The 10,941-nt window shown below is 59.1% G+C and overlaps 1 protein-coding gene across 3 annotated transcripts; it reads right to left on the bottom strand.

The window, feature by feature from the left end:
• Nucleotides 1-337: 337 nt before the first annotated feature.
• On the bottom strand, nucleotides 338-10,684 carry ALDH3A1 (aldehyde dehydrogenase 3 family member A1). Of its 3 annotated transcripts, none has more exons than XM_036836981.1 (13): nucleotides 10,489-10,684; nucleotides 8,621-8,769; nucleotides 6,442-6,559; nucleotides 5,922-6,088; nucleotides 4,402-4,633; nucleotides 4,024-4,109; nucleotides 3,573-3,781; nucleotides 2,918-3,035; nucleotides 2,287-2,428; nucleotides 1,488-1,654; nucleotides 1,004-1,103; nucleotides 547-677; nucleotides 338-470 (listed from the first exon to the last, which is right to left on the bottom strand). In XM_036836981.1, the coding sequence occupies exons 4-13, from the start codon at nucleotides 6,081-6,083 to the stop codon at nucleotides 456-458; spliced, it is 1,362 nt and encodes a 453-aa protein (XP_036692876.1). In that variant the 5' UTR covers nucleotides 6,084-6,088; nucleotides 6,442-6,559; nucleotides 8,621-8,769; nucleotides 10,489-10,684; the 3' UTR covers nucleotides 338-455. The 3 variants fall into 3 exon arrangements, with proteins under 3 accessions (XP_036692876.1, XP_036692874.1, XP_036692875.1); XM_036836979.1 differs by having other exon boundaries at nucleotides 6,448-6,559; XM_036836980.1 differs by lacking the exons at nucleotides 8,621-8,769; nucleotides 10,489-10,684 and having other exon boundaries at nucleotides 6,448-7,150.
• Between the last annotated feature and the right edge of the window lie 257 nt (nucleotides 10,685-10,941).

Here is a 10,941-nt window from a genome sequence, read left to right as displayed (position 1 = left end):
GGCTCCTCAGGCCCCTCAGGCCAGACCCCGGGGCCCAGATGCCGCCGGCACTGAGACTCCTGGGGCTGCCCCCGGCTCCCCATCCTCCGGCCCCAGGACCGTCACTCTGGAGTCACCCAGCGGGTCGTGCTGACCACCCACTGCGGGTCTCACCAGGGACCCCCGCCTTGGCCTCCATGGTCACCCCTCCGCTGGACACACCTGAAATGGAGCTGACGTCCCCAAGCCCAGGGGCCCTGGGGCTAAAGTGAGACTCCGGGGGGTGGAGGGGAAGGGGGGGAACCAGAGAGGGAGGGGAGCAGGGCTGGAGAGACGCGCACGCACACACGGTCCTGGGCTGCTGGGAAGCTTTATTGGTCTCTACTCTAGCGAGGGAGGCGAGGATGCCCTCGGAGCAACAGGGGTGCCAGGAGCAGCCGTCCAAGGGCGCAGCACAGCGAGGCCAGGGCGGCGCTTCAGTGACGGGGCATCTGTGGGGGACACGAGGCGTGGTGAGGCCCTTGCCCAGGGCCCAGCGGCTCCCCGCACTGCCGCCCCGCCTCTCACCTTGGCCGGGCTCGGTGGGTATCTGGCTCTGAGGGCCTCCTCGTTCAGCAGAGGCCTCACCAGGCAAGAGCGGCGGTGGGAGAAGGTCTCGAAGCTTTTCCTGCCATGGTAGGACCCCATGCCGCTGCTCCCTGCGGGAGGAGCCGGCTCAGCGTGGCCCCGAGGCCCCGACGCCCCTCCTGCGCCCCTTCTCCGAGCCGCCGGGGGCCCCGATCCCCGGGGTGTGGCCAGGAAGAGTCTCATCCCAGCCCTGCCACTAGGTGGCTCTGTGACCTCTGACCCGTGCGGCCTCTCTCAGGCCCCAGGTGACCTCTGGGACCCTCTGGGGTCTCAAGGCTGAATGCGGCTGATGGATGTGCCAGCAGAGGGAGAGGTCAGTGGGAGTCTGAGGCCCAGCCCAAGGGTGGGGGGGACACCCGCGGGGGGCAGCGGGCCGTGAGCTCGGCCCCAGACTCACCCACGCCCCCGTAGGGCAGCGAGGGCACGGTGACGTGGACGATGACGTCGTTGGCCGTCACCCCGCCACTAGAAGTCTCCGCGATCATCTTCTTAATCACCTGCAATAGCCCCGGGGCTCAGCCTGCCGCCCCGGGACACCCAGCCCCTCCCCGCTGCCTGGGGCGTCCTGGAGCCGCCAGGACGCGCAGCTGGTGAAGGCGGAGCCCCGGCCCGGGCCGCTCCCCGCCCCGAGCCCCAGTCTGGGTTCCCCACTCCCCCCACGTAGTTTTGTGGGGAGACGTGCGCGGCACCGAGGGGCTCATCTTCCCATTCAACGCTCTGTCCTGATTTCAGAGCTGAGAAGAAAGGGGCTCAGGAAGGTTAAGCGGCTTGCGGTGAGCGGTGAGGCTGGGATTTGCTCCCAGGTCTGCGAACCCCTGGATCTTGTTTGCAGGAGCGGTGCGCCCGGGGCCCCAGGACCCTGGAGGAGGCCCCCGGCTCACCTTGTCGTTTAGGGAGAACACGTAGAGGGCCAGGGGCTTCTCGCGCTGGCTGATAAACTGGATGGCGTCCTCCAGGCTGTGCACGCATACGATGGGCATTATGGGCCCGAAGACCTCCGCCTGCATCACCGGGGACTGGGGGTCCACGTCCACGAGGATGGTGGGGGCTGGAGCAGGGAAGAAGCCGGCGTCAGCCAGTGCGGAGACCCCAGCCCAGGCGTCTGGTTTCTCCCCAGCCCTTTACAGACAAGGCCAGCAAGGCTTAGTGGGGGGCAGGCACGGGGCCTCCTCCTGCCAGGCTCCATCCCGGCGGACCACGGAGAGAACCCTGGATTCACCTATACGGGGAGAGCCCGGGCTCCACACTTCAGGGGGCGGGCCCTGTGCCCCGCTGGCCCCGTGAGCCCTGCTGCAGCTCTTCAGCCTCCTGGCAACGTGGGGGCCTAGTGGGGTCCCATCTGCTGACCCTCCAGCCCAGGCACGGCGGGCCCCTCCCGCTCGGCACACCTGGGGCTCCTGTGGCCTCTGCTGAAGCTGCCGGGATGCAGAGGAGGTGAAGCCTCCTCTAGGCCTTGAGGGGAGGGGCTTCTGGGCTGGGGAGGGGCCTCCCAGGGGCTGTGCCCAGCCCCTGCCCGCCCAGAGGCCCAGAGCCAAGCCGGGGCCACTGGTGAAAGTGACGGACACACACCATGGGGCTGCGTCTGCTCTTCCGGGGCGTGTGCCCACCCGCCGCCCGCTCGCGGGGCCCCTGGCAGCACAGGCGGGCAGGCGGTGCTCCCCTGAAGGGCAGCGCACGCACCTATGTACCGGGTGGCCGCGTCCCCGGTGCCCCCGTAGGCGACCTTCTGGCCCTCCATCAGGCCCATCACCCTCTGGAAGTGCAGGGAGTTGATGATTCTCCCGTAGTCGCGGGACTTCTTGGCGTCCTCCCCGTAGAACTCCTGTGGAGGAGAGCCTCCAGGTGAGGATGTGGACCCTCGTCGCGGCCACAGGCTGTGAGGTCACCGGTGACCCCAAGCTGGGAGCACACGTGGGCACCGCCCGGTGGATGGCACAGCGACACCGAGAACCACGGAGCTGCCGCACCCTGGGCGCCCCACGACTTCCCTGGCACATGAAGTGCTGCAAGACAGCTGTGTTGTTTGAAAGAGACACACGCACAGTGTCTGGACATCACACTGGGACCAAACGCGTGCGTCTACAGCAAGGAGAATGGAGGGGACGCACCAAGTCAGCAGCGACTGGCTTTAGGTGGTGGGATTCTGGGTGGAGATTTTTCCCCTTCTCTATGCTTTTTAATCTTTTCCAAATTATCGACAGTGAGCGTGGATTATTTTCATGATCAGAAAAAAATAATCCAGCCTTTTCTCAAGTCCATGTCCATCTCACCACCTGGCAGCCTGTCACCCACCCACGGGGCCAACACTCACTTTCAGGGACTTTGTGAGCTTCTCCACGATTTGGTTCTGGATGGAGGGGTCACACAGGATGTAATCGGGGGCCGCGCAGACCTGGCCGCTGTTCATGAATTTCCCCCAGGCGATGCGTCTGTGAAAACCCCAGGTTAGATGACGTATCGCCAGCCCGGGGGGCACCCCGGGAACGGGCCTCTCCGGGAACGGGCCTCTGGCTCAGTTAGCCCAGGGTCAGGGCACCTGGGGCTGAGCTGTGAGCTGTCCGCCAGGGGGGGCCCCTTAGCACCCCACTGGCTTCTAGATCCTGTGACCCTGGACGTGCTCACAGGGCCTGCGGTGACCTCATCACTGACTGGCGGGGGGTGTCTGGGGTGGGCGGCCTTTATCCCCCTCTTTTCACAGCCTTGAGCCCTGCGTGGCCAGATGTCACTGTGCTCAGGGTCCCACACCCCAGAAGGCCACGTGTGCGGGACACGAGGGCGGGCAGGGCTCTGGCTGGACCCCTCCTCTGTGGGAAGCCCTTCCTGCACCTCTTCTGCGAGCGTGGTACCTCCACCCCCAGCTCCGGCCAGGACCGCAGGCGCCCTGAGGGCAGGGACCGCGTCAGTGTCACTCAGAGTGAACTGCCGGCCGCCTGCCTTGGGGGGCAGTAAAGCCAGGCCCCCCCTACCTGCAGGCAACGTCCAGGTCGCAGCCCTTGTCCACGTAGCAGGGGTTTTTGCCCCCCAGCCCCAGCGTGACGGGGGTCAGGTGCTTGGCCGCGGCCGTCATGACGATCTTGCCCACCCCGGTGCTCCCGGTGTACAGGATGTGGTCGAATCGCTCCTTGAGCACCTCCGTGGTTTCGGGGACACCCCCACTGATCACCGGGTACAGATCCTTCCGAGAGAGGACAGAAGCGAGGCTCAGAAAGGACCACAGCCCCCTCCCCACGTGGCCGGGCAGTCACCACCAAGTGGACCCCCTCTCCCGGCTCAGGGGCTCCAGTCACCCCGATGCGAGTGGCCAGCTGTCCTCACCCCACCCGTGGCTTGGGCCCTGGCTGCAAGAATTCACTATTTCTCAACCCCTGAAGACACGGCCCCGCCCCAGTTCTCTGTGTGCCCTGGAGAGCCTGTCACCTTGTCCAGGTACTGGGGGAGGATGGTGGCCAGCAGGCTCGCTGTGTTCTCACTCAACTCCGACGGCTTGAGGACCACCGCGTTCCCTGCAGAGCACACGGCATCAGGGCCACGCTGGGGCCACCCCCCTGCTCTGCCCTCCCAGGGACCAAGGGCGCATGGCGGGCGGTGAGGCTGTGTGGACATCTGATCCTGGCTGGGCCTGGGCACCAGGAAGCCTGGTCCCCGCAGCCTCCTGTGAGAGCCGGACCCTCCAATGGCTCCCTGACCCCAGGCCACCTCTTCGCACAGGCCTGAGCCCCCCACCCCAGGCCCTCCTCTGCAGTGGAGAAGAGGGATCCCTCCTGGCTCCCCGACCCAGAACGGGGCCCACTGTACCTGCAGCAATGGCGCCCACCATGGGCTGGATGGTGAGGCTGAAGGGGTAGTTCCAGGCGCCGATGATGAGGACCACACCCAGGGGCTCTGAGTGGATGTAGGACTCATCCTGCTGGGTCTGGGGGGTCTTCTCCACGGGCTCGTCCGCAGCCCACTCAGGGAGTTTCTTGATCGTGTAGTCGATCTCCTCCAGGACGTACACGATCTCCTCGTAGTAGGCGGTCCATTCGTTCTACAGCGAGAGGGCTCTGTGAGGCTCGCCGGCCCCAGGGTGATGGCCACGCAGCCGGGGCTCCGAGCAGAGGCCCCAGGGCTGGCGGTGGTCCTGGCTTGCTGCTTCCCAGCTTTGTGACCCTGAATGACCTTCCTGGCCCCAGTCTCCCAATCTGCAAAATGGGAACATGACTGGACCTCATGCTCCAGGTGGGCCCATTGGACACAGCCTGGCTTGTTCTGCTGCCCACATGAAGGGGGCCATTCACTGTGGGCTCCCCAGCCCAGTGGGCCAGGCAAGAAGGCACAAGGGGGCAGAGCTGAGGATTAGCCTTCGGGTGGTGGGTCTGTGAGGGCCCCTTTCTGCCAGTGCTGGGGGCCCAGACAGGTTGGACACATCAAGTATGAGGTGCCCGAGGGCACCTCAGACCTGAGTAGTGATTTGAGGGTCACTAGTGAGTCGAGGGGAACTGAACCGAGGGGTGTCCGGGAAGGCTTATAGATGAAAACGAGACTTGAAGCCAGGAAGGAGCCCTAAGAAGACCACCCTGATGAAGTGGCTTCAGGAAAGAGGCCACCAAAAAGAGTCAGGAGAAAATCCAGGAGACCCTCAGCCAGCGGAGGAAGCCAGTGTGGGGGGGCTCCCGAGAGAGGGGTGCAAAGTGGGATACACAGCCTTCTGGGAACTCTGGCCGGGCAGAGCAAGACAAAAGTCGTGAGGTCAGCACTGGGTGTTCTTGCCTTTGTTTTTTGCTGTAAGATGAGAAATCTTGAGAGATTAAAAAAAAAAAAAAAATACAGCGGCAAAAGGCCAGGAAACGGTAGGGGGATGGGCTCCAAGGCCAGGCGGACGGAAGGGTGGAAGCAGGCCCAAGTGACTTGGGGGCAGCGAGGGGGCGGGGCTGAGAATTCGGAGGGGTCTGATTTTGCCCAGGGGGAGGAGAGGATGGGGAGGGAGGGAGGGTCCCCAGCAGAGCAGGCTGCCCCCCCGCGCAGCCAGGCTGGGCTGTTCCCTGGTGTGGAGAACCCGGCCGGCACGGGGTTGAGAGCTGAAGGAAAGAGGAGGCCGGAAAGGGGTGGCCTCGTGTGCTGGGCTGGGTGGAGAAGGGCGTGAAGCCAGGAGGGGGGATGGCGGACCGGGCGCGTGGGACCTGGGGCGCCGCAGGACGCAAGGAGAAGCCGGCGCGCCCCATCTCAGCGGCTGCGCTTTCCCCTCTGTAAAAGGGTCCTGAGGCACCCGGAGTGTTTTGGGGGCTAAGTGTAAAGAGCCGGGCGCAGAGCCTGGCCCGCGGCCGGTCGGGGCGCACCTTGCGGAGGTCGGCGGCCAGCGCGCCCACGAGGTCCTTCTCGCGCTCGCGGATCAGGCGCCGCAGCCCCTCCAGCTGCTGGACGCGGCACTGGAGCGGGCGCGTCTTGCCCGCGTTGAAGGCGGCTCTGGCCCGCTGCACCACCTCGCTGACTGTGCTCATGGTTCCTGAGGACAGAGAGCTCCTTGGAGCGGGGAGGAGTCCCCAGGGCAGCACCCACCCGCTGGCCGGGGTCCCCAGGGCAGCACCCACCCGCACTGTTAATTTTATAGGAAGAGGAAGATCTCCCTGGGGGCACCGGGAAATGGCCTCCTTTTGCCTTCTCAGCTCCCTAACCCTGTTGTCTTGGACTCTTCTGGCCCACAGCGTACTCCCTCCCTGAGCAGATGACAGACCCCCGCGGTGAGGACCAGGCAGCAGCGACCTGCGGTCCTAAGGGTGTCTACAGCTGCTGATGGTGGGTTCTTGGCAGGGTGCTGGGGGCAGGCCCTTCCTGGCATCTCTCAGGCCCCATGCCCACCTCTACCTTCGTGCAGAGTTGGTGACTCTCCAGGCAATCACTCCAAGTGCTCTGCACACCCAACCAGGGCACTCTCCAGATCAGATTAAAGGACACGGGTCGTGATTCCACACCCACGCTAATTAAAGAAAACCTAGCATCAGGATTCCCACACCACCTTTCTGGCTGAGCCGTCATTCTCAAAAGCACTGGCGGCTTCCCAGACAGAACCAGGCTTGGTGTTTAAACCCGTGTGTGCCTGTAACACCTGTGAGACAGACCGACTCACAGAGCTTCAGATTTCCACAAAAAAGGTACCCGTACAGGAGACCATGCTGGCGAAGTGGGATGGCTCTGCTGGGGGGCATTTGGCTACGTCCAGCAAAAACCTTTATAATCTATTTCTCTGTGACATAGTAGGTCCACGTTCAGGAGCTCATAGAAATGAGAGCATTCCTAAACATTCACGAACAACAAAGTTCATCAGGTTTATACATAACAGAGAGATACTGGAAACATCCTAAATGTCCATCAGCAGGAGACAATTTCAAAGACGTCTGCTGCACCCACATGCCAGGTGATCGTGCAGTAATTAGGACAGAGATGGACAAGTGTTCCAGCACCTTTATAAGGGCGCTCTCTGTACCAGATGTGTCCCGGGCATGAGGGATAAGAAACAAAACAGGTTCCAGAACAGATACCCTAGGCATGTGCGTGCCTGTTCACGCGAGAGCCCAGAGGGGCGGCCCCCCCGCGCCCCACCCCCAGCCCCGACGTGGTGACTGCGGGGGGGGGGATGGGGGTTAGGGGTGGATTAGAGGTGATCTTCATTTTCATCTTCTGGAGGGCTTCACTTCTTTGCAGTGAACTTGCATTTTTAAAAAATGTTTGTTCACTTTTTGAACAGGTAACACACGCTCATGGTAGAAAATGTAAAAGATACAAAAGGGACACAGAGAAAAGTAAGTGTTCCTCCTCCCTTCTCCCCCAGCAATTCTTCCTGTCCTCCAAGAGGTTTCCACCCACCTTCAGACACGGTGTAACCTCTGACATCAGAAAAAACCCACAATAAGGCTATTTCCATTTGGCAAAAAAATAAAATACCATATCTACATATTTGTAGATATACATATATGTAGATATGGTATATATAATACATATGATATATGTGTATATATTATCATACATGGTATATATAAATTTTTTGCAAAATGGAAATAGCCATTTATAGATGTATATGTATGTACGTGTGTATATGTATATATACGAAATCCTGCTTGAATATGAAATCCTGCTTGAATTCCAGCAAGTGGCTTCTGATTCCTTCCATCACCTCCCCTCTCCGCAGCACTGACCCCCACCCTGGCTTTCGGCACGGAGAGGAGGGCCCTGCTGGCATCCAGGGCGCCCCAAGCCTGGGGTGCCACGGCCCCCCCCCCAGGTCCGACGGGAAATCGGAGGGAGCCCTCTGGGATCCCTCGGCCCAGCCTGCCATGGGCCAGGCCACCCTGCTGACCGTGACCCCAGCCACACAGCCCGGCAGGAAGGTCCTGCTTCCCTCCCCAGCCTCGCGTGGGCAAACCAGGGCAGCAGCCTCTGGCCATCGGCCACCAAGGCCTGGCGGCTCAGGGCAGAAGAGCTGGTGGGAGGGAGACCGGGAGGGCTGGCCCCCAGCTCAGCACTCAGAACCACGTGGTCTCTGGGAAGGAGCTTCCCTTGTGGGCAGCGTTAACAGCAGCATCGCTTCACAGTCATTACAAAGATTAATGGCGCCGGAAAGTAGCTAACATTGCGCTTGACGCCCAGTGGGAGCAGCTGGAATTAGTCCCCCAGGACCCATCCTTCTTCCCACACCCCTGCATCCTGCCTGCTTCACCTGTGCCACTTGGTTCCCAGGTGTCATCATCCCCTTTGATCCTCACAAAAATCCTCGCTCTGTAGGAGCGCCCACCAAGAAGGAGCCGTTACGAGTCCATTTTACAGATGAGAAAAGTGAGGCCAATAGACGTGCAATAAATGCTCTGTCTTTGGTCTCCCAGTTAGCAAGTAGCAAAGTCAGGATTTGAACCCGCTTCTGTCTCTATCTCATGCCGCTCATGCCTTTAACTACAGGGCTCTGCTGCCTCTGGGTGACTGAATCAAGGCTTCTCACCCACCGTCCCCTGGGTCCCCCTGCTCCAAGGGTCCCCGGGGCCTCTACCTCCCTGTGGCAGGGGTGGTAGAGCTGCCAGACGTGAGCTTCGGGCCCTTGGGGCAGCCAGCTGCGGATTCTCAGAAGACGCTCCTGGGTGTGGGGAGGACCAGCCACAGAGGTGGACCCGCTCCTGGCCAGGCTGCAGCTCGAGATTTCTAGGAGGAGAAGAGAACGGGGAAGAGAGTTACCTTCGACACAGGCTCTACCGGGGCTGGAGATCCAGGAATGGGCATCAGCCTAGAGGGGATGCATTTAAGGACCCTTCTCCCCGCCCCCTGGGCCCTTGGAGTCCCTGCCCAGGAAGTTTGCATAACAAGAACAAAACAGTTTTCAAACGTGGGGTGTAGTAATCCGGCCCTCTGCTCCCAGTCTGGGGGATTAGGCCTGGGGTTGTCTGCTTTTGTTCTGATCAGAAATGCAAGAATGTGTCTGTGGAGGCTTGGGCAGGGCCGGATCCAATCTTCCAAAGGAGCCCCTGTGTTTGCCTGGGGCGTGGGGCTGCTGATTGATTCAACCTGACCTGACTGCTTCCAGATTTTCCAAGTGCAATTGCCAGCTGCTGTCCTCCCGACCTCCCCGATTACATAAGGGCGGGGGAGGTACGGTCACAGTGAGCGTGCACGCAGCTCCCCGAAGACGCCCCATCAAGGTGAGATGTCTAAGCCTGGGGAATCGCAGGCCGGGGCTTTCTACACGAGGCCCCAGCAATACGTGGGTCTGCCCACTTGTTGAACAGCAGAGAAGAGGGCCACGGACCAGTACCAACTGTCAGGAATCTCTGCGGTATGGTCGATCACCCACGGAGCCAGAGATGCTTGGGCAGAGAGGACTCTGGGATAACAGATGTTTGCTGGGCGTCTGCTCAGTGGGGATGGAGGCCGGTGTGGAAGACACATCTGGCCACTTCTCATACTGCCCCTGATACCTGGACTCTGGGCTTCCTCCCACCGGGCACTTCCTGCCCCCCTCACCCACCAGCCTTGCTTCCCTACAGGCCCCTGCAGAGGTGCTCTTCCCTCCCCCCCTCCCGCCCCCTGGAATGCCCCTCCCGTACAGCCACCCACCACCCACGTGGCTCTGCTCACCACCCTCATCATCACGCTTCCTCCTCTTCCTCCATGTCATTTTTCTCCAGACCATGTATCTATCACCCTCTGAGATGCTATTTGTCTACCTATTTTGTTTGTCACCTGCCACCCTCCAACTAGAATTTGCTTTGTTCACTGCTGTATCCTCAGCACCCAGAACACTGTCTGGCACATAGTAGGTGCTCAATAAATGAATGACGGAATAAACAGAAAGTTTCAAAATAATATGAACCCTGTAGTGGCTGGAATACACACAAGATGCTACAGGGCCTCAGATGAGAGTCCCGAGGGAGGGAAACGGAGTCTGAGCTGAATGGAAGGTATTTAGGCTTGGAACAGCAAAAGCAAAGGCACAGAGGCAGGAAACAAAGTCGTGTGTCTTCGCAGTTATTAAGGTGCTATTAAAAACGTAATTAATGGGAAAAGAATTTGAAAAAGAATAGGTACATGTATATATATATGACTGAATCACTTTGCTGTACACCTGAAACTATCACAACACTGGGTTTTTTTGTTTGTTTGTTTTTTAATATTTGGAAACTTTATTTTAATGAACAATTCTTTTCTGTTGTGATTTTATTTTATTATTATTATTTTTTGGCTGTGCTGCGCAGCATGTGGGATCTTACTTCCCCAACCAGGGATGGAACCCGCTCCCCCTGCATTGGAAACGCAGAGTCTTAACCACTGGACCACCAGGGAAGTCCCAACATTGTTAATCAACTATACTCCAATATAAAATAAAAAGTTAAAAAAATAAAAGAAAAAATACAAATGTAATTGAACCTGTTGGAGATGCATATTCCCAGCCTCCACCTGCTCAACAAAATCAGAAACTCAGGGATGAGGCCCAGCCATTGGTGGTGTAACAAGTCCTCCAGGTGATTCTGATGCATCCAGGTGAAGCTGGAGAACCAGTGACTCACCAGTTACTGATAACAGTTTACTGGGAGGAGTTCCCTTTGATCTGTGTTTTTATTCCTTTAAGAAATTGCTATAAGAAAATCATATTATTTATTGTTTAATATCTGCTACATGTTACAAACATATATATGGATTTATAAAATTATATTTTGTAACTATATAAAGCTGGGAAGATTGTTGGTAATGATGTGAATATGAGAGAGATTTTATATTGGCCTGTGGCACAGAATTCAGTTTACATGTTTCAAGTGGCCAAGGAGCTAGGGTGATGGCATAAAACCTTATGAGAAATTGTTCTAAGGAACGAATAAAAAG

The sequence above is a fragment of the Balaenoptera musculus genome, chromosome 20, assembly GCF_009873245.2.
Source record: "Balaenoptera musculus isolate JJ_BM4_2016_0621 chromosome 20, mBalMus1.pri.v3, whole genome shotgun sequence".
Taxonomy (NCBI): Eukaryota; Metazoa; Chordata; class Mammalia; order Artiodactyla; family Balaenopteridae; genus Balaenoptera; species Balaenoptera musculus.
The sequence above is the reverse complement of the archived record's forward strand: the minus strand, read 5'-3'. Positions and strand labels throughout refer to the sequence as shown.